At 44.9% G+C, this 24,125-nt stretch overlaps 1 protein-coding gene across 1 annotated transcript in view; it reads right to left on the minus strand.

Annotated features, from left to right (window-relative positions):
* FAM13A (family with sequence similarity 13 member A) overlaps positions 1–24,125 on the minus strand; it is a 202,432-nt gene that overhangs the window by 107,181 nt on the left and 71,126 nt on the right. Inside the window, exon 7 of the mRNA XM_045017748.1 lies at positions 501–673. Coding sequence (XP_044873683.1) covers positions 501–673 — 173 coding nt within the window. The remainder of the gene's footprint in view (positions 1–500; positions 674–24,125) is intronic.

Here is a 24,125-nt window from a genome sequence, read left to right on the forward strand (position 1 = left end):
TGCCATACTATAGAATACTATATCTCGTGGGGGGCCCTCCGGGGTCCGGGGAAAATTGCCCCACTTGCCCCCCCGCCTATGAAACATAAAATTGTAGATATTATAAAAATGGCTGTATCCTCTTCTTAAGAGTATATTTGAATATTTTCCATAGTTCACAGTTAGTATCTTAGAAATACATTAGTCTTAAATCATGGATGTCTTACACCGCATTTCAAAGAGTGTCGGGGCATTTGGGAATTTGGGAATCTGGGTGAATTATGGTGCTCTTGCTTAGTTAGGCATGTAGCATAATGTTTTATTCCATGCAGATGGTAACATGACGCAGGCCCTATTTAATGTAAAAGGAACTGGCTGCTTTAAGATTAAAAATGGAGCATCAGCAGCATTTACAATACTGATACAAAGCTACACACCTGCTTTATGTCCTGGCAATATATTAGTACTCTGAATATAAACACATCCACAGATGTATTTTATGAAAAGAAAGGAGCACTAACCTGGAGAAGAATGCAGCACTGTTAATGAAAGAGATTTCATCTGGTAAATCCATTTCCTCCAAACATGCACTACTGTCAGTTAATCGGAGGCGGACTTGAGGAATTCCATCCGACAACTCCGGTTGTGGCAAGAGGCGTTCCTGTACAGATCCTGCCCTCGTGGACTTTGTGATCTAGAGAGGAAAAGAAAGAACAAAATGAAAATGAAAGAAGGGCACAGCAACCTTCCCAGCTAATTTGTAGCAGAAAGCCATGTTAGAATAGTGTATACATAACAAAGAATGACAGGCTGCAAAACATTTGTATAAAATACATAAAAACCAAACCTTTTACTAAAGGAAAACAATTAAACAAATAAAGACTGAAAAGATGTGTCAGCTGATTATTAAGGAAATTAACCAAAGGAAGGTAATTGCAATCACTGGAAGGTTATTTTCTACATGATGGTAGGATATCATAGATGACAAAAAGACAAATTAATTATTTCTCCTCGAGATCAATAGGAAAAATAGACTGTAAAAGATAGGAAGTATTAGCAACGGAATTAAAATCTGTTAGGACAGCTCATACTTCATTTTTTTTAAACTGCAGTTAATGTCAATACATATTGCATGTCTGCTCCGCAGGATAAATATATTGACAAGGATGCTCAGAAATAGTATGATTTAATTTTGGACAAAATCCCTCAGTGATGAATTCTGCTCTCATATGTCCATGCATGACTCCCACTGACTTGGACAGGTGAGACGCACACACATCCAAATGGGAAATTTGGACCGGAAAGGTTAGGAAGTATAAATAGGAGCTGAAAGAAAAATATTTTTACAACATAGGAAAAATGTTAGTTCTTGGGGACAGCAACTGATAGCAGTCATGCAGGAATTAGGCGTAAAAGGAGGGACAAGATGGATTTTCTTTAAGTAATTACATATGGAACACCAGTTACTTGGGGAGGAAAGGGATTTATATTTTTCTATTGCCAAAACTTTTGCTATGAAGCCACTGTGTGTTTCTGAAATCACCCAGACCTGTGAGGGGTTCTGTCACCGCCTGCCCTGTAACCTTAAAGTGTCTTAATTCTGTGTTACTATGGCTCAGATCCCTGACACCAGTATCCTGCCCACAAGCACAAGGTCTCACTCTGGTTTCCACCAGCCTAGTTACCCCTTGGAGGGTGACACAACAGCCTTTCTAGTCCCAAGTCTCCCCGTATCTGTGCTCTCCGAATTCTTAACTACCAGATACTCAGATAGTTCCCCTCTGGTTCGTCACCCCTGACAGCGTGAAACCAGTCCCCCAGTTATCGCATCACTTTGGCTCCCCACAATTTATATACCAGAAACCCGCTTGGAATAAAAAACAAGAGTTTATTTAATAGAAAACCCCCAGATTCAAAAATGAAATAATATGGGGAAGCAAACACATGCAGATTACACAGAAACTAAACAAAGTCGCATCCTCGGACTTTACACTTCCATAGTAGATAACTTGTATTAGAAAAAAGGATTTTAACTATTGCCATTGCACAGTTTCCCAGCATACCTCCTGTCTATCAGGGGGTGGGGGAAATGGGGGACAGGGACGACACCAATGTTCACACCCAGCCTCCCGCCTAGAGGCTGTCCCTCAGTTTCTGGATGGATTTCACTTCAAACCCCTTCCATTTTAAAAGGGGTTGCAGTATTTTTCTTCACTCGCAATAAGTATGAAATGTGAGGAAATTCTCAACTGATTCAATGTCTTCACATTTACTCTAATGGTCCCTCAGTGTCATTTCCTGGGCTGGATAATGGAGGGGTACTTGAAGTTGGCGGTGTGTAAACATCTGGCTTGGGAGATGCTTCTCCCTTCTTGATTGCTTCACCACCCTGCTGTGAAGTGGAGCTGAAGCTGCCCCACAGATTAGGAGTACAGTTTTCTATATACACAAATACATACATTTATAACCATAGTCTGTATACATATCTGATAGCAACCATCAAGTTCAGAACAGCACATGGTTTCATAAAAGACCTTACTCTATATACTTTATACTGACACTACTATACAGGTAGTTTATAGCTATACAGGTATAAAGTTTATACAGGTCTTTCGCATCTTAGGCGCATTTAACATGTGTGATTTCAGCTTTACGCGGTTGGCAAAAACAAGAAAACAACAACAAAAAAGAGAAAAATAACAATTTAAATACTGTTTCTGTAGTGCGGGTGATTCTGCTCACCATTACACTCAATGTAATTTTGACTATACGCAATTTTCGCTTTACGTGCTGTGATAGACCCAGGCCAGTTGGGTACAGCAGAATAGCAGAAGGCAGATATACTGGCCACTGGATTAACAGTTTTCTGTTCCCTGACTGACCAGAGCAGGGGCTGCTCCAGGCTAATGAGAACACCTGACTCTAATTAAACTGTAAAGAGTCAGGTGAGGCCATTCAGTTAATGTGACCACCTGACTCTAATTAAGGCCCTGCTGATACTATAAAAAGGGCTCACTCCAGTCAGACAGGGGAGTCAGGGAGCCAGAGGAGAGGAAGTGCGGCTGAAGGGCTGGTTACTGAAGACACCCTAAAACATCGTTAAAGGAGCCCTAAGGTAAGGGTGAAGAAGGAAGAAGCAGGAGAGCTGTGGGGAAGTGGCCTAGGGAAATGTAGCAACTCTGGCAGTGAAAGGTTGGCTGCCAACAACTGCTACCATTAGGGTCCCTGGGCTGGAACCCGGAGTAGAGGGCGGGCCCGGGTTCCCCCCAACCCACCACTACAGGAACAGCTCCTGGGAGGGGAAGTCAGGTCCCTATCAGGACAGGAGGCTGAACAGAGACTGTGGGAGTTCTCTCACCAACCTCCTTGCAGGCCTATGATGAAAAGGGCTCAGACTGTAACCCTGGCCCTAGAGAGAGAAGGGCTACGTGGAGGGTCACAGTGAGCCACTGAGGCTAAGCATAAACCGCCTAGAAGCACAGGACCCACAGGGCAAGGTCAGAGCTCTGCCACAGTGCTGACTGCGGAACGTAACCCCAGTGTAAGATGAGACAGATCTGTATTACAATAGCATTGGATACAATCAGTTGATTTAGCTGCTTATTTGGGGGGTTTAAACCTTCTGTTCTCCCCTTGAGGTGACTGGACCCTGATTGTTACATAAGAACGGCTATACTGGGTCAGACCAAAGGTCCATCCAGCCCAGTATCCTGTCTACCGACAGTGGCCAATGCCAGGTGCCCCAGAGGGAGTGAACCTAACAGATAACGATCAAGTGATCTCTCCCCTGCCATCCATCTCCATCCTCTGACAAACAGAGGCTAGGGACACCATTCCTTACCCATCCTGGCTAATAGCCATTGATGGACTTAACCATCATGAATTTATATTAGACACTCCTGTCTGTTCTGAATAACAACAATATATCTCTGAGACACAAGGTGGGTGAGCTAATATCTTTTATTAGATCAACTTCTGTTGTTGAGAGAGACAAGCTTTTGAGCTTACACAGAGCTCTTCTTCAGGCCCTGAAGGTCATTTCATAATGACCTGAAGAAGAGCTCTGTGTGGCTCGAAAGCTTGTCTCTCTCACCAACAGAAGTTGGTCCAATAAAAGATATAACCTCACGCACTCTGTGTCTCTAATATACCTGCATAAGATAATAGGTGCTCTAATAGAGATTCTCAGATTTATAAGAGAGAATTATAGATGTCTCTGGAAATTGGTTATGAATAAGTTTATGAAAAGGATCATAATAGTTGCACTCACATCTACCTAGTTTCAGGCTTTTGGCCTGTGACTCTCACTTTTGGGGAATTTCTTAAGCTGTCAGAACACTGTTCAAAATCTCAGGACCAGTGGTGGTGATGCAGCTGCAGGTGCTGGGGCTGGTATGAAATTGACAGTAGAGGAGCAATGGAGAGGTCCTGTTCCAACAGGTACACAGGAGACAATTCCTACCATCCTCTGGATTCCTTTAAAGGGGGCATGTGACCCAGGAACTTCTTGGTGCCAGCTGGCAGAGGGCACAGGGGTTTCAGGGATCTTCTGGGTCTGATGTGTACATAGAAGCATGGCAAAGGTGGCATGTGAGGTCTTTACCAAGAACCAGGAATGCACTGGTCATCCTAGTCAATATGAAATGTACATATCAGTAATATTTATGATGTTAGGTATCTATACTGGAAATTAAGTTCTCAAAGCCTTGAAGGTAAAAGTAGGTCACCAGGAGGTGACATGCTGTGGAGAGATTCTGTTCAGGCAGGGGATAGGACATGCTTCTCTCTCTGTGTCTGGTCAACTGTATATTGTGCATTTTGTGTCCCACAACGTAAACCTATCTGCATGTGGAGCCAGATACAAATTAAAAGACTGTTAGGTCAACAAGAGAAGGAGGCCACAGGAAAGAAGAATGAGTAGAGGGTGTCCTGTTTACAAATAAGATCAAAGGACTGTTATGATATATCTGGGATTGCAAAGAGACGGGATCTTTCCACTGAGGCGGCAAGGGGACAGCGTGATTTATCTCATGACTGTGAGACCACAGCCAAGTCTGGCTGTAATACACTGGAAGGATTTGGGGTAAGCTTTTGCTCTATGTGATATGACAATAACTATCTAAGCAAGTTTAGACTCTAGAAAACATGTTATAATTTTATTTTATATATGTAACCATTTGTTTCCATTCATTCTACTTGCCTCTTCTCAAATCTTGCTTCTTTTTTAAACACAATTCTTCTTTTTATGGTAAATGTATCTATGTGCTGTGTGATGAGCAGAGTGGTGATCCTGAGGAGTAACTGGTAAGCTGGTGTGTACCGGTTCTTTGGAAGTTCTGAGTGTCCAGTGCAAGTGGGACCAAACACCCCAGGGCACGCTCAGAATGCTAGAGGGGCGGGGGGAGGTTACCTGCAGAGAGACAGCCAAGCCTGCATGGGCTGAGAGGGGAATGCTTGTGTTGCCTGTGGCTGTTGGAGTCCTCCTCAGACTAAGGCAGGGATTAGTGAGGTGCCTCATAGAGCATTATTATTTTCCTCAGGTAAAATGAAAACTGTAAATGTATCTGAGATGTCAGTGGAAAGAGAAACCCAGGTATACCGGTACAGGCCTGTGTGGAAGTGGAGGGGGGTCACTAAAAAGGGAAATCTCAGGCTTTCAATTTTCCACTGTAGGCAGGTATAATTTGACGTCACTTGGCCACTGTTTCACCACGTGTATGCACAGGCACGGGAGAAGGCCTGAAGCTGGCATGATCTAGGTTTCTACAGTAGATAAAATAAGGGTACAGATGACCATAAGAAGCATTTACCTTTGTTCCTGCATGAGCATGGGACTGACACTACTGGAATAAAGGAAGAAGGTGGGATTAAAATGAACTGAGAAGAGACAGGCATGTCAGGCAGAGTGACCTTTCCCTGTTCTACCATTTATGTCACATGCCCCAGAGGCAGAGTGAATTCAGCAACAGATAAACAGTGAAAGAGCATTTGTTCAGTGTCTCTGGCTTACAACCTCTAGACTGAACACCTAGGGTGTAATCCTGGCCTCCCTGAAGTCAATAGGCATTTTTCCAGGGGTAAATAGGGCCCATTTGTCAATGGGGCCAGGATTTCACCTGTGGAATGTTACAGCCAGATTTTGCCACCCCATCTCATGCAGTAACAATATTCTATTGTCATTGAAATCAGTGGGGCTGTGTGCATAGAAGTATGAGTTCAGAATCTGGCTCTTGGCAGCTCCATACTGCAGGTTGGACTGGTTTGAGGGTGACTGGAGGAAACAAAGTGAAACTGTGTTCTTCTGGGAGATATGGGGGGTGTCTGAAGCCAGCACGAGGGGTACTGGGGTGTGAGGATTCCAGTTCATTAAGCCTGTTGGATACTTTTTTGACAACGTGGTGTGCCTTATTGATCCAGATATCCCTGATGCTACTATAGTTTATGTAGCATGATGAGATGTATGTATATTTGCTGATACAGATATCATTTGGTTGTGCTGCTTTGAAAGCTATAAACATTGATGACTGAATGAAATATAAAGAATTTACCATTATTATAAGCCTTAAATAGAACAGAATTTGCTCTGCTGTACTTCAAAGAGCAAGAGAATATGGGCCTGATGCTCCACTCCTTACAAATGCAAAGAGCCTCTTACTTACCCGGACCGCCAGTGGGCTTCAAAGGGGCTCCTCATGCATTTTAAGAACTGCAATACCAGGCTCATAATTATCTGGTTTTTAATGAACATATAAGAAGAAAACTATTGAAAAATCACAGTTAAAACTAGAATCACAGCATTATACAACAAACACACTTAAGTAGCCACTAAACTCATCAGGGGAAGAAGAAATGACCTCTCAGTAGCAATATTTTTTCTTCATGTGGCAAGTGTATTTTTCTTTGAAAGCTGGCACCCCTAGGCTTCATTTTCCTGAGACTGTGGGGGCTGTTGTCATTTGTTTTATGTCTGTACAGGGCCTAGCACAATGAGGACCAACCTGACTGTGGCCTTTAGGTGCTACCACAATATAAATGTTAAACAACAACAACTCCATTCAAGTCACAGCAGCAGAAAACTCCAGGCAATTAAAAAAAATATTATTTATTTGAATAGAGAGCTTTTCTGCTGCTGTGATTTGAATGTAATTGTTGTTATTCTATATTTATGTGTGTACACACACACACACACACACACACACACACACTATTCTGTGCAAAATACAAGGCTCAGTTGTGACTTTAAGGTACAGCTCCACGTTAGGGGCAGCAGGAATTACAGTCTCGAAGATGTAAACAATTCCACTAGAACATTGTAATGAATAAGGAATAAATAAATAAATGTGTGTGTAAACAGAGCAGACTCACATGCCGTGCTAGATATGGGGATTAGTGATCCAAGGCCAGGAAGTAGCAGAAAGTTCCCCTTATGCCCTTAACAAATTGTAGGCAAACTGATTTAAGTACACGATATAAACAGTCAGGGGATAAGACGGAATGTCCTCTTATGAGTAAGCAGTCACAGATAAGAGGGAAGGTCCCCTCATGGATGAGTAACTGGTTAAAACACAGGAAACAAAGGGTAGGAATAAATGGTCAGTTTTCAGAATGGAAAGAAGTAAATAATGGGGTCCTCCAGGGATGTGTATTGGGACCAGTGCTGTTCAGCATATTCATAAATGATCTGTAAAAGGGATAAATAGTGAGGTGGCAAAATTTGCAGAGAAAACAGAACTACTCAAGATAGTTAAGTCCAAAGCAGACTGCAAAGAGTTACCAAGGGATCTCACAAAACTGGGCGATTGGGCAGATGAAATTCAAAGTTGATAAATGCAAATTAATTCACATTGGAAAACAAAATCCTAACTATACATACAAAATGATGGGATCTACCACTCAAAGAGGAGATCCTGGAGTCACTGTGGATAGTTCTCTGCTTAATGTGCAGAGGCAGCCAAAAAAGCTAACAATGTTAGGAACCATTAGGAAAAGGATAGATAAGACAGAAAATATCATAATGCCACTATATAAATCCACGGTACACCCACATCTTGAATACTGTGTGCAGTTCTGGTTAACCCACCTCAAAAAATATATATTAGAATTGAAAAAGGTACAGAGAAGGGCAACAAAAATGATTAACGGTATGGAACAGTTTCTGTATGAGGAGAGATTTAAAAGACTGGGATTTTTCATTTTAGAAAATAAACGACTAAGAGGGGACATGATAGGTGTCTATAAAATCGTGAATGGTGGGAGAAAAAGTGATATTTACTCCTTCATATAACATAAGAACCAGGGGTAACCTGATGAATTAATAGGCAACAGGTTTAAAACAAATAAAAAGAAGTACTTCTTCACACAATATACAGTCAATCTGTGGAACTCATTGCCAGGGGATGATGTGAAGGCCAAAACTACAACTGGGTTCAAAAAGAATTAGATAAATTCATTAAGGTTAGTCCATCAGTGGTTATTAGCCAAGATAGTCAGGTATGCAACCCCATGCTCTGGGTATCCCTAGCCTCTGATTGCCAGAAGCTGGGAGTGGATGACGGGATGGATCACTCAATGATTGTTCACTGTTATATTCGTTCTCTCTGAAGCACCTGGCATTGACCACTGTCGGACAATAGTATACTGCGCTAGATGGACCCTTGGTCTGAACTGGCCGTTCTTATGTTCATGATCAATGCAGCGACGTAATATTTCTGCCAGACATTTCATCTGTAGAATCTGCCTCACACAATGCTAGAAAAAGTAATGGAAAGAGGGCCTTTTGGCAAGTTTGCAAAACAAACAAGACACTATGCGTCAGACTGAATTCTTTAGAGCTGTTCAACCCCCTTGGTCTGTAACACCATGACACACAAATCCTTTGATATCTTGAGGCTTTCCAAATAAAAACTGATCTATTGTTCAGGTGTCCATGGGGGGAGGGGGGGAATTCTAGTGAATCATTTTATTCTTTCCTAACGTTTCCCCCCACCCCTCTTTACAGTGTTGGTATTGGGATCACTTATATAATGCCACTGCTACAAGCCAATATATGCACCACACACAAACTCTGAGGGACAATTAGGCTTGTAAAACCAGATTTTAGGCTAGGATTATCATTGCAGAATTACAACACACCAATCCGAATAGGTAAAGGGAGAAAAAAAGGAATGCTTCTTTCTCGATTCCATACTACTTGTAACCTAGCAACATGACAACATTGTAACACAACATCATAGTATTGTGGTTATTTGCCCTGCAACATAACACACGAATAGCAGCAACCCTACTTAAATCTTACCTCACTACATTTTTTTGCACTCTTTCTGGCCCAAATTCTGCTTTCAGTTACACCAGTGTAAAATTGGAGCAACTCCCTTTAATTCAGTAAGGTTACTAGGGGTTTAGAACCTTTCACCCAGATGAATGGCTGGAAGACACAATGCTGATTATCTGGTACTACAGTTTTTAGTGACTCTATGACGAAAGTAACATCATAACAATAAGAAGAACCCAGGATGCTGCATCAAAGAAATGAACAGAAGAACCTCACTCAGGAGGTTCAGCATGAACTGGGGAGGCATGCAGCTGAGTGAGCGCTGGTGACGGAGAGGAGCACCTGCACCACTGGCCATTTGCTCATATCCTAGTTGTGTTCCAGGGCCCGGCTGAGTACCAGTGGAGGAACCACAAAGTGACGTAGTGCTCCCCCATCAGCCCACAAGGGGGGTGGCATTGCCCATAACGGCCCCACCTTGGCACGGCAGCAGGACTCAGACCATGGTTCAATGAACTTCCCCTTGTCACTCCACACATTTATTTTCAGTAAGGATTTGTGGGTTTGTTGTTACCGAACTCTGCAGTTTAGTGAGAATTTTCACACACACACACACACACACACACACACACACACACACACACAGAGTCCAGAGCCAGAGGCTCAGCTACTGATTTTTACATTAGCATTGTGCTGGACAACATTTCCCCCTTTTCCCCTGTAAAACTTAGTCTGCCTGAGGGGAATACCATCTTGCTGCCTCACTTGTCTCTGTTCTACACTTGGGCTAGCTAGGGATGGTTAGGAACTGAAATCCAAGAGCTATACAGTAAAAGCTGATGGGGATGTGTTACCTAGCAGTTCTATGTTCTTGGGGAACCAGGGCACAGTACCCAGCCTGTCTGACTCACGAAAGACCTCCCGCTTCCCAGCCTCTGCTTGAACCAAAGCTGATCAGAAGAAAGGCTTACAAAAAGCAATGAAAAGGTAGGAAGAGACACACCTAAACCCCTCCAGAGAAGGGTGACAGGATTAAGGAAACTCCCCTAGCCTCATCTGCATCGAAGATGGGACAGGGAGGCATCTCCATTAGCATACAGAATGGAGAACAGAGATTCCAAAGCAAGAACTGCACTGAACTCTGGGACCAGAAAAGCAGGGAAGCAGTGCATGATGGGGGATCTCTGCTCCAGATGTTAATGAACCCACGCCTGCACACACCCAGCTCAGTGCTTATCAGACCAATTCTAGGAATAAATCCTTTATTGGTATCCAAAACACTGAAGCTGCCTAATTGCATTGTGAGCTCCCTCGAAAGAACACCACCCATAGGAATGATCAGTTCCTATTGTCTAGCCTGAACAAAACAACTTTGGTATTCTCCCTTGAGTCATCAGTTTATGCACAAACAAATCTAGTGTTCTCCCTTCAACCATTGTTCTTTCCCTACAAAACCTCTACCCATGCTCAAGTAAGTGCTCTGATGCCTGGATCCAAAATCTCCATCAGTCCCATTGGGACTTCATCTTCTCCTGACTGATTGTGCTGGGGGCTCTGCCTGTCTCCAGCACTCCGGACCCTCAGCTACCACCACCACCTGGGACCCCCGATTGATTCAAGCTTCATGGAGTGATGAGAACCCAGCTCTCTCTCTTTCTCAGTATAGTCTTCTGAACCTGATTTGTGTGATCAGTCATAGTTTTCTAAACATGACTTTTATAATCAAATTTAAGTTAGATTTAATATTATAACTGTTTTGTTTGGTTGGTTCCCCTATGGTTATTACCTGGCAACAATATTCATGGTTAAGCTGGCTGCTTCTCTTTCTCTCTCTTCCCCTCATGGGTGTTTTTTGGCTTCCTCATTTGCTCTGCAGCAACGTTCCTTGTGCCTAAGCTAAAGATCCCTGCAGCGCCCAAAAATCCTCTGGGGTTTGCTCATCAAGTGGGTTACTACCAGAACAATTGTAACGTGAAAGTGGGGATAGGGATATGCTGAACCTGGGGCATATGAGGGTGACAGCTTGGAGGTGGTGTTCGACCCAGCCTGCTGAGTCCAAGGGCATATAAGGGTGACAGCTTGGACGTGCTGCTTGACCCAGCCTGCTGAGACCAAGGACATATAAAGGGCCAGCTTGGGAGTGCTGATTAACCTGGTCCTCTCAGACGCGCTGTGTTAATATGTGTGGGGTGTGCGTGTGTTCATCCGATTCTGGGGCTGGAAGAACCCAGCCCTGCAGGATAGCTCCATTGGGACGGAACGTGCAGAAGCAGGACTCCGTATGAGAACACATGTGACACAAGCAGTACATTGATAGAATTACAGAACACTCCCCCCCCCGCCCCCAAGAACAGCAACCCTAATAAATGAGCATACCTCAAAGTAATGGGCAAATCTGGTAACAGATAGGAGGGTAAATGTCATGAATCTGAGATGTCAGCACTAGCAACCTCTGCCTTCTCATGGGGGGATTAATTGGTCTGCCAGTCCTGGCCTGAACTCCTGCCCATGTATGTCTCTATCCAATTCCCAAATCTCTCTCTGCAAGGAGCCCCTTCCTCCACATCATCAGAGCCACACGGCTCGGCTCTGTAGGGGGTCAAGATTTGCTGCAATCCCAAATGTACCCTTAATTCCTCACAAACAGGACAACAGTAGCACTACATGGAAAGTTTGTGCAGGTGACTACTCTTAAGAAAAGAACAGAAACCATTCCTCATTAATTACAGATAACTTCTCGTGTAGGCCTCCTTCGGGCTGACCTTTGGACACAGCAGAGTGTTTCTGATTTTGGCTTAAGGCCACTTGTTTTTGTTTTGGGAGAGGCCTTCAAAAATTCTGCATGTTCACCATCCCATCCACAAAAGTTGTTAACCTCTCTATGCTTGTTATTCATCTCCTGCATTCCCACCCACCAGGGCACAGTAATCCTGCTAAAATTCGGAGTTGCTGCAGATTGCACCGGAGAAAAGCGTTGGGTTTTTTTTCTGGCATGATGTTAACTCTATCAAATGGGGACTGTCTCCTGCTAGAATTCAAGCTAGTGTGTAAGCTTCGCACCAAGCTGAACCACAGAACAGAAATCTTTCTAAATGAGTAAACAACTTAACCTTGTTTGATGTTAAGAGATACTGATAAATTCAAGGACAGCCCAAACAGCAAGGCTTGTTTAGGGAAAAGTGAAATGTCTAACATCTGTCTGCTGATAACCTTTTCATTGATGAAGCTGAACCTCAAATGAAACATGACAAAGACAGGAGTACGCCTGACACTCTATGCAAAGACTGTGCTACCACTGCTATGAGCTATCCCAGCGGGACAGCAGGAAGGTGAGCAATGGTTCCCTCTGGAGGGAAGGAGGCTTTCATAGAGGAGTGCACATGCTGCCGCATATTAAGAGGTGGGTTTGTGTAGGAGGGGTACACAGCAGTGGGGAGGGTGCTTCCCAAGCATAGGTGCTGACTCCACCAGCTCTCCCACTCCTCCTCTTGTCCGCCAGCGGCCCAGCTGATCAACTCCTCCTCCCTCCCACTGCCTGCCACCTGTCTCGATCAGCTGTTTTGCGGCATGCAGGAGATGCTGGGGGGTGGGGGGAAGAGAAGGGGAAGGAGCAGGGACAGGGCACGCTCAGAGGAGGGGGCGGAAGCGGGTGGGAAGAGGTGGGGCAGGGTCCTTGGGAGAAGAGGGTGAGTGCGGATGGGGCCGGCGCCTGTATTCCCAAGTGAGGTAGACAAAACATGCTGGCAGAGTGGCTGCGCAGTGGCTCAGGCTAGCTGCCTGAGTGCATACCAGGGTGGCAGGTGGGACTGTACTTGGGTGGCTAACCCAAGCCACTGCCCGTGCTGCCATGGACACACTGTAATTTTTAGCATCCTAGTTCAAGCAGAGCCAGGGTGTGCCTGTCTACATACATTTTACTGTATGTATTATTTAAGACAATAAAAACACCTATATTTTAAATCCAGAGACAGCTATTTCATGACTTGAAATGCGAATTGACTTTGTGCTGAACACACAGAGAGGAAAGCAGGATGCTGCTCTGGTTCAGGTGTGAGGGGCTAAAAACAGAGGGTCTCAGAGTGAAATTAGCTGTAGGATCATTTAGAATTAATACAAGGAAATACCCCTTCACACGGACTGGATTCAGCCATTCACTGTCCCAGCAAAGTCACAGAAGTCAGTAATTGTATCCGGACCTTAAAAGAGGCTGGATACTTTTACGCCAATATAAAAAATTTGTAATGATTCACGCTAAAATAAGGATAATTTAATCTCTCCCCTCGGGGCATAAACTGACCATTCAGGAAGGCATCCATTCGCAGTCCCCACTGTTAGTATTTCACAACTGGCTAGGTGCACTATGGGGTTTTTTCCATCTTCTTGTGAAGCATCAGACATTGGCCAAGTTCAGAGGTAAGATAACAGAGCTTATAGACTAAAGATCTGGTGGAGTACTGCAAATCCTAGCTTTCTGTATTCCTAAAGAGGAGGCTGTGATGCTCCCCAGAGGTATTCAGGGTTGAGAGGCACCTCACCATCACCTGCCCTTAGCATAAGGAAATCTTGTCTGTGCCTGCTATGGGTCAACTCCCTGAAACCACCGGCCTCCTGGCAACACAAACACTACCTGCCAGGCCCCCACAGGGCTTGCTTTCTCTGTATGGGTCAGCAATAGGCACACACCAACCTCTGAGTCCTCAGAACATTTCCTGTGGCATCCAGCCCCTTATCCACTGGGCACTCACAGAATTACCAGACCAGCTGTTCACAAAGGAACAAAACATACCAGCTTGTAAGATTCGTTTTAGGATTATCAGTTTGATTAACATCACAGCACTTAGATATATTTATAGTGAAAACAAGGATAAATTTATCATCAAAGAACAGAGATTCAAGTGATAGTGAATAAGAACATTGGAAACGAATGGTTACATATAAAAACAAAATCATAACATGCTTCTAGAGACTAAACTTAACTAACAAATTACCTCCTGTCTAAAGAAACTTATCTCACCCAAATTTCTCTCCAGAGTTTTCAACCAAGCCTGGCTGAGACCCCTCTTTCATGAAGCAAACTCACTGTCCATTTACTACTTATGTGAAGGATGATAGAGTGTCTTCTTTGCCCCCCAACTATACTAGATCAAATCTTTGATGTGCATCACATCCCCTCCTCCTGTTACTTTTATCTTTCTGAAGTTTTCACAGTCCTTCATTAGCATTCGGTTCACAGTGGTGAGAGGAGACCCAGCATGAAAATATACAACATGTTTCCAGATAAACATTTCTTATCTGACAGAAAGCCTGTTTCTTACCTTTCCTGGAGACCGGTCCCTGGCCACAGACTTTAAGAACATAATTTTCAGTGTACATAGTGATGTCTTTCATACCATTGGTATACACGTTTCACAATAATACTGATGACCAGCATGACACTGGCTCTTCTTAAGACCTCATATGACACTCTTTGGTGAACTAGAATGTATCCAACAGAACCAGAAGACCCCTGTAGCCCTTATACAACCTCTCTGTACTCCTGGCCAGTTGGCACTAAGAGTCACAAGGGATTACAAGTATTCTAGGAGTGAGGCAGTGAAGATATCTAGTTATATCTCCATTGGCACGCAATAAAGATGCAGATGATCCTAATACAGATCATCCTTCTTCACCAAAGACCTTCCCTCATCCTCTGAGGGAGGAAAAAAGATACTCTCCAGTATCTCAAGTTACACATCCTCATAAATATATAGTTAGGATAACTTCATAATTATATACATTTAAACAAAGATGAAGTCAGAATAAGGCAATCAAAATAAAGTGGAAATAACATCAGCTAGTTATAATTTAAAATAGCATACACAAAAATATGCCTTCAGTTAGTATTGCATTAAAACAGCACTCTCCTGGTTGCAAAATCAACTACATTCAAAACATGATTTATACAAGTGAAACTGCAATCCTAAAAATATAAAAGTGAATTGATACTATGATAGGAACCATATACGTACCTAGATAGATGAATATATTATTTGAGGGGCTCCACATATTACCAATCTAATCTGTTGCAAAGACACTCTTCTTATTGCAGGTTGATGTATGTCAGCCTAACCACTATACTGAACAGGTAAAGGCTAAAGGTGAGACAAGACAGACTGATTCAGAACCTGCAGAACGCTATTTTAATTTAACACCAGTCTAAGATTTTGCCTAAAACACTTCAATTAGCTATCAGTGTAAGCTGTATATTTTAACATGCAATCTATCTATCAGCATTATCTCTGCTTCATGAACAACAATTGGGGAAGTGGGAGGAGCCTTAGCGAGATGCACGTCTCACCTGTAGGGCAACGAACTCGCTCTCACTGAACCTGACTTACCCAATTTGTCTAATCAAGTAACTTGGAAATGAGCCACCTGCCTAGTTACCTACATTTTGTATTTGACCACTGGTGCCTCTTGATGCAAACATATTCTCCATTTGAATGATCAATAGTTTTGATGTGGTTTCAAATTAAGCTTACGGGTCTGTGTATATGTAACACCTCGATCATTTAAGATAAACTATTTTAGGTTTTGCTTTAAGACAGATTTTTGCATGAACTTCATGTTGTTCCTATTTGTTTATTCCCAGATGGTGGGGGAAGGACACATTTTTGGGGCAGCAGCACCCTTTAAGTCCCTTACAGAACTCCCAGAGATATCTCAATTTCTTCCTGCCTTATACCCCCTCAAAGGTTGTGCAGTGTAGCAACCTTCCTCCCTGCCCAACATCTCAGCCATTCATGACAGCTATAGACTTGCCTGGAGACTGGAGCAAAGTCATGAGGACTCTGTGTCTGGAGACCCCCACCCGTGCCATCCCAGGATGGAGGAACTAAATTTCTGATTTAAAATCTGGGGATTCATTTAAAAAAAAAATTATCCTCCCCCTTGTTGCCATCCTCTCTCAAGTACTATTTGTATCTAACAATTCAGGGCCTGATTCATTACACGCAGAACACATTACAGAACATCCCAGTATGCAGAAGCAAGTGCCAATCTTGATTTTGCACATCTACCAGGCTTCATTCCCATCTCTCCCAAGATAGGCTCTTACAAGTGTCACTCATTTCCCATGATACTTTATTAACCAAATAAATTAGAACTATAGTGGCATTTTCCCCAAACAACTACGGCACCAATTCAGCAAAGTCCTTAAGCACATGCCTAACTTTAAGCACAAGTACCCTATTGATATCAGTGGGATTACTCATGGGCTTAAAGTTAGGCATGTGCTTAAACACCCTGCTGAACTGGGGCCTAAATCCTGAGAATATTTAAGAAAATAACTTCACCAATCATTTAAAATACTGTAGATATTATGTTAAAAAACATACACACAAAGCATATTTGAAGAGGTTAATACAGATCAAGTTTTCAACTAGAAAACACAATACCATGTGAGTCTGAAGAAAGTGAGAGAAAGCTTCGTAGTCCGATTCTTCTTACCAAGATTTATGCAAACCACCAGAAAGGTTAGTATAGGCAGCAAAGGCAGCTGAATGCACCAGAGGAGTGAAGTTCTGGAACAGCCTTCCAACAGGAACAGTGGGGGCAAAAGACATATCTGGCTTCAAGACTAAGCTTGATAAGTTTATGGAGGGGATGGTATGATGGGATAGCCTAATTTTGGCAATTAATTGATCTTTGACTATTAGCGGTAAATATGCCCAATGGCCTGTGATGGGATGTTAGATGGGGTGGGATCTGAGTTACTACAGAGAATTCTTTCCTGGGTGCTGGCTGGTGAGTCTTGCCCACATGCTCGGGGTTTAACTGATCGCCATATTTGGGGTCAGGAAGGAATTTTCCTCCAGGGCAGATTGGCAAAGGCCCTGGGGTTTTTTCGCCTTCCTCTGCAGCATGGGGCATGGGTCACTTGCTGGAGGATTCTCTGCATCTTGAAGTCTTCAAACCATGATTTGAGGACTTCAATAGCTCAGCCATAGGTTAGGGTCTATCACAGGAGTGGGTGGGTGAGATTCTGTGGCCTGCATTGTGCAGGAAGTCAGACTAGACGATCATAATGGTCCCTTCTGATCTTAAAGTCTATGGCCTGGTCTACACTAGGATCTTAAATCGAATTTAGCAGCGTTAATTCGAACTAATCGCTCAACCGTCCACACCAGGAAGCCATTTAATTCGAACTAGGGGGATCCTTAGTTCGAATTTGGTACTCCACCCCGACAGGTGGAGTAACGCTAAATTCGCACTTGCTAGCTCGAATTAGGCTAGGTGTGGATGCAAATCGAACTTAGTAGCTCCGGGAGCTATCCCACAGTGCACCACTCTGTTGACGCTCTGGACAGCAGTCGGAGCTTGGATTCTCTGACCAGCCACACAGGAAATGACCCGGGAAAATTTGAATTCATTTTCCTGTCTGGGCACTTTGAATCTGACGTCCTGGCTGGACATCGGGGCGAGCTCCGCAGCACCTGCAACGATGCAGAGCTCTCCAGCAGAGGAGTCAGCCCAATGCAAGAATAGAAAGAGATCCCCAGCATGGACAGACCGGGAAGTCCAGGATCTGATCGCTGTGTGGGGCGAGGAGTCTGTGCTGTCGGAGCTGCGCTCCAACAAGCGTAATGCAAAGACCTTCGAGAAGGTCTCCCAAGCCATGACACAGAAAGGATACAGCCGGGATGCGATGCAGTGCCGCGTGAAAGTCAAGGACCTGAGGCAAGGCTATCAAAAAGTCAGAGCGGCAAACGGACGCTCCGGAGCACAGCCCCAGACATGCCGCTTCTACGAGGCACTGCATGCCATTCTCGGTGGGTCTGCCACCACTGTCCCACCACTGACCGTGGACTCAGTGGATGGCATAGTGAGCCAGGACAGTTCCTACTCGATGTTCGCCGATGGGCAAGACGACGAAGGGTCCGTGGAGGAAGGCGCAGGCGACAGCGAACACAATGCCGCTTTCCCTGACAGCCAGGATCTGTTCCTCACCCTCACAGAGATCCCCTACCAACCCTCACCGGCCGTGAACCCGGACTCAGAGTCAGGGGAAGGATCAGGCGGTAAGTCGTATAAACAAGAAAATATTTATTTGCTCGAAAACATGTATACCAAAAATATAAATTCTATCTATAAATACTATATCTAAAACTTTTTAAAGGGAAACTAAACGAACAGTAGGTCTACACAGATTGGGATGGAACAATAGTCCTCCATGGACAATTCCACAAATGCTTCAAACAGTTCCTCAAATACCCTCCGCAGGAGGTTTCGAGGAAGAGGTGCCCTATTTGGTCCTCCGGTGAAGCTCACTCTTCCACGCCACGACATCCTCAGATACAGGGGAACCATCGCCTCTACCAGCATGGCCGCGTAGGGTCCCGGTCGGTGAAGTGCTTCCCTTAACATCCTTTCTTTCTGCACTCGAGAGACACGCCTCAGGGTAATCTCGTTACTGAAGTGCTGCATCTAATTAGGGCAATTAGCGAATAGTTACTGTTCTTAATGGTTTACTTATACTTTGCATAACAAAGCCCCGCGCTTAGCAGCCACGTGCTGTAGGCCACACAGGAAAAGCATACATTGATCTTTCCCCTGCAGTGTCGGGAGTGGCTGCAAAAGGGTCATAGTATCTGATTTCCAGATTGCCGTTAGCACGACGGCACAGCTATCCGTTAACTGATAAGCATAATGTACTGTAAGGCTTACCAGGACTCTCTGCTAGAGGGATTCTGCTCTCTCTCCCGACTTCTCCGCTCTCCTGTGCAATGGCGCAGCCAATCAGAGCGTAGGCCAAAATGTTGTGCTTCTCTGGAGACCACGTGACACTTGTTGTCCGGTACGGTCTTCTTCATGGAAATTGACTAGACGGTGTTCACTGTTCGCGAAAATGTATCTGTACAAGGAAATCACTAACTTTCCCCATCACACAGCTTCGGGTCCTTCCCGGACTGCCCAGGCATCCCCCTCGCAGAGACTGGCAATGATTAGACGGCGAAAGAAGAAGACTAGGGACGACATGTTCGCTGAACTGATGGTCTGCTCCCGAGCAGAGGCTGCAGAGCAGAAACACTGGAGGGAGACCCTATGTGAGCAGCATCGCACACTCATGGAACGTGAGGATAGGTGGCGGCAGGAAGACCAGCAGACCACCCAAACGCTACTTGGTCTCATGAAGGAACAAACGGACACGCTTCGTCGCCTTGTTGATGTCCTGCAGGACCGCAGGCTGGAGGACAGGGCCCCCCTGCAGTGTCTCTGCAATCGCCCTCACCAGCCAAGAAGTCCTGGCCCCCCCTCACCCAAAAGTACAAGACGGAGGGGTGGTAGAGGACGTGAGAACTGTCACTGAACCAGAGCAGAGCGGCCGTGTACCCCGCACTTCTCACGTTAGAAATTTGTAGAAGTGCTTCCCTTATAGGCTCAGCCAGTCCCAAATCCAAGGTTCATCCCCCCACTGTTTATTAGATTAATAAAAGCTGTTTGCTGTTAATCACTGTTTCCGTCATGTCTTTCCTGTCAGAGGATTTTTCGGTGTATGGGGTGGACAGGGGTTTCATACTTGCACGGTATAGCCTACAGTACCAGGGTACAGACTTGGGGAAAGGATCAACTGCGGGGCACACACACACTGCAGTCAGTAGGCACCAGGGTCATTCTGTGTTGTGTATGCTGCCCCTGTTCATTTCGTAATGTGTATAATTGTCCAGGGTCCTAGCGCCTGTCACGCCATTACTGTGAAGGCAGGCTGCCCTTACGATGCACTTGCAACGGATCCACGAGCCTATCCGCTGCCCTGAGCCCCAACCAGAGCCCTCATCCACGGACAGATAGTCACCCTTCTCCCACACCCATCACCCCTTCCCACGCAGAAACCCGCAGCCCACTGCCGTCATCCAAACCCCTATGCAAAGAAGGCACCACTCGCCCCTTCCTGCAAACCCTCCCCTTCATGCAGAACCACTGTCATCCGTCCCCCACCCCAGAGACCTATGTAGGAGCAGGAGGATGTCAGTCCTCTATGGAGGAAGCGGTCTGTACGTCAGTGCACACCGTGCCCAGCACAGTATGCGTCCATGTCTCAACACCAGAACAGAAATGCAAAGTAAAAGAAAGATTTATTAATAATGAGTGTAACAATTACTTTGCTTAAAAACGTGCTTTGGAAGTGGGGGAAACTTGGAGAACAAGGCATGTAGCCGCAGATCCAAATCGACACAAACTGACACAGGCCCAGGGTCAGTTTCTCTTGAAAGCAAGTGGAGAGTCATAGGTTACCCTGATCTCCGAGGAAACTTGCTTTCAAAGCCTCCCGGATACAGAGCGCTTCCCGCTGGGATATTCTCTCGGCACGGGTGTCTGGCTGAGCGTAAACTGCAGCCAGGCGATTTGCCTCAACCTCCCATCCGGACAAAAAGGCCTCGCCCTTGCTCTCTCACAGATTGTGCAGCACACAGCAAGCAGCAATAACTACGGGGATATTCTTTTCGCTGATGTCCGAGCGAGTGAGTAAGCTCCGCCATCTCCCCTTGAGACGTCCGAAAGCACACTCCACCACCATTCTGCACTTGCTTAGCCGGTAGTTGAAGAGTTCCTTCTCACTGTCCAGGGCGCCTGTATAGGGCTTCATGAGCCAGGGCATTAGCGGGTAGGCTGGGTCCCCGAGGATCACTGTAGGCATCTGCACATCCCCAACCGTTATTTTGTGGTCCGGGAAGAAAGTACCTGCCTGGAGGAGTCTAAAGAGACCAGAGCTCCTGAACACACGCGCGTCATGAACCTTGCCCGCCCACCCGACGTTGATGTTGGTAAAACGTCCCCTATGGTCCACTAGTCCTTGCAGCACCATGGAAAAGTAGCCCTTTCGGTTAATGTACTCGCTGGCCTGGTGGGCCGGTGCCAGGATAGGGATGTGAGTCCCATCTATAGCCCCACCGCAGTTTGGGAATCCCATCGCGGCGAAGCCGTCTATGATGACCTGAACATTTCCCAGGTTCACTACCTTTGAGAGCAGTTGCTCAACGATTGCGTGGGCTACTTGCATCACAGCAACCCCCACGGTAGATTTGCCCACGCCAAAGTGGTTCGCTACTGACCGGTAGCTGTCTGGCGTGGCAAGTTTCCAGAGGGCTATGGCCACTCGCTTCTGCACACTCAGGGCTGCTCGCATCCGGGTGTCCTGGCGCTTCAGGGCAGGGGCCAGCAAGTCACAGAGTTCAAGGAAAGTGCCCTTACGCATCCTGAAGTTTCGCAGCCACTCTGTGTCATCCCAGACCTGCAGCACTATGCGGTCCCACCAGTCCGTGCTTGTTTCCCGGGCCCAGAATCGCCGTTCCACACCATGAACTTGACCCATTGCCACCATGATCTCCACTGCCCGGCGTACCCTGCTTTGTGAGAGGTCTGCGCCACTCTCCTCACCGCGCTGCCGGAGCCTCCTCGCCCGATTTCTCAGTAGCTGACTGTTGCACAGGTGGACGATAAGGTGCGAGGAGTTGACAACGGCCATAAGTGCAGCGATGATCGCAGCGGGCTCCATGCTCGCAGTGCTGTGGCGTCCGCGCTGTAACCGACCAGAAAAGTGCGCGAACAGATTTCCCGCCGGCGCTTTCAGGGAGGGAGGGCGTTTGTGAGTGACGGTTGAATGATGACAGTTACCCAAAACCACCCTCGACACATTTTTCCCCCAGCAGGCATTGCGAGCTCTACCCAGCATTCCAATGGGCAGCGGGGAGTGCGGGAACTGTGGGATAGCTTCCCACAGTGCACCGCTTCCAAAGTCGACGCTGGCCCCGTGAATGTGGACTCAGAAATTCGAATTAGTGTATTTAGTATGGATACACAAATTCGACTTCATAAGGTCGAATCCACAAATTCGAACTAAGTTGATTCGAAATAGTCTTGTAGTGTAGACAAGGCCTATGAGTCTATGAGATTCAGTCTTTAATTCTTACACTCACTCAAAACCAAAGCTCAAACTCTTCCTTTCCAAACTGCCACAGTGATGACACAAAATTCCACATACCCTGTCATCACATTCTGCGCTGCTGTTACCACATCCAGCACTGTCTACGCCAAATTCTGATTCAGTTACACGGCTGAAACTTCACTTCAGTGGAGTTACTCTGGATTTACACCAGTGTAGCAGAGATTAGAAACTTGGCCTCTGTTACGCAGGGCCCTGGTATACCAAATGCTGCTGGCAGCTTCTGAAGAAACATGGTTGAGCCATTTTGGCTGTCAGTAACTTCTTTAAAAAAAAATCTAAATAATTACCAGGCATGGGAAGGGTTAAATAAGGTTTATTACTATAAATAAGATGTCAGATAAATCCTTCACACATATGGCATCAAAAATCTTAACTGAATCAACAAAATTTTCATTTACAATGATACAGATTGAATGGTTACTGTATCTGTATGTTTAAATAATATATCACTAAACCATTTACTCTGTGCAGCTGGCCTTTTCAAACATCAACGCTTTTGGTTCAGTGCTATACTAAAATGTCTGAAGCTTTAAGACTCAACCTGGCACTGATAGTTTAAGAAGTGTTTCTCCACCCCAACTTTATGGAGGACAAAGTTTGTTGGGATTTACAGGGTTGGATATTACTTTGGGGCCTGATCCTCCTAAGCACATGCTATCTTTCAGTATGCGATTACCCCCGCAGAAGTCAACAGGACCACTCATGTGCTCAAAGTTAAGCGCACATTAAAATACACGGCTGGACTGGAGCAGAGAGGAGATGCCAGAAGATACTAATTACTGAGGATAAATCTGTGTCAGAATTGCTGGAATATATAGCACAATATTTCACTAGTAGGGTGAGGTTCTGCCGGGATGACTTCCAAGCAACAGTTCACTCATTCAAGAAATCTTGGTTCTAGAAACCTCTTAATTTGATTTAAAAAGCAAATTTACTCTGGAAAATAACTGCACACACTGTATACAGGGCATTATGGGGTTCCCTATTTATTACCCCTCAGTGAATTCCTCATCAAGTGTGCTCCATTTATGAGGAAAAAGGTATTTCACCTAATCCTGCTGTTCCCCACTGTGAAGGCAAAGTGCTTTCTTTCTTGCTCAAGAATCATCATCAATAACAAAGATTCTGTGAGTTAAATTTGATCCTCAGTTATACCTGTCCAAGCCCATTGGTTTCAAACAGCACACAAATTACTTTTATTCTGGTTTGCATATCAATAACAGAATTGTTAACTAAATTGCAATTACAGGGCCAACTTTTGCCTTCACTTATAGCTAGCCAACCTGGTCAATGGATTGAACAGGTATCGCTCAAGGTATAATTTGGCATTGTAAATGCAATTTTGTTAACAATTCTGTTGTTGATATGCAAAACTTCACTGTTTCTCACTTGCATTGGCTCTGAAGAGCAAACTCAAGTAAAGAGTAATAAGTTTAGTTACTCAAGTAAACAGATATGATTCTGAACATAGACAAGGAATAGATCTGTTGTGAAAGACGATGCCATTTCTCCATAGGCACTTTTCTGATCTTAACCACTTTTATAAAAGGCTTTTGAGACTTAACTTCGGAGGAATCAAGGAATCAGATGGAGGAATTTGTTTTGAGAAGGAGGGAAAAATCAATTCTGGGAGAGAGATTCTGTTCTAGAGACGTGAGACCAGTTTGGGAAACTGCTTTCTGCATGGCTTTATCAGAGCTCCTAAAACGATGGCAGCATGCTGAGCATATCTGAACTTATTTATTCACTGCTCTTGGTAACAGCACGTAAAGAAAGAAGGCACTAAAAGGAATAGACTGCAGCTGTCCTCATCCTTAATAAGAAAATGCAGCCCATGTATACCACATGTCTCAGGCTACTTAAATCATGAGAGCGCATTGCATACTTACA

Source organism: Mauremys mutica, chromosome 5, assembly GCF_020497125.1.
Source record: "Mauremys mutica isolate MM-2020 ecotype Southern chromosome 5, ASM2049712v1, whole genome shotgun sequence".
NCBI lineage: Eukaryota > Metazoa > Chordata > Testudines > Geoemydidae > Mauremys > Mauremys mutica.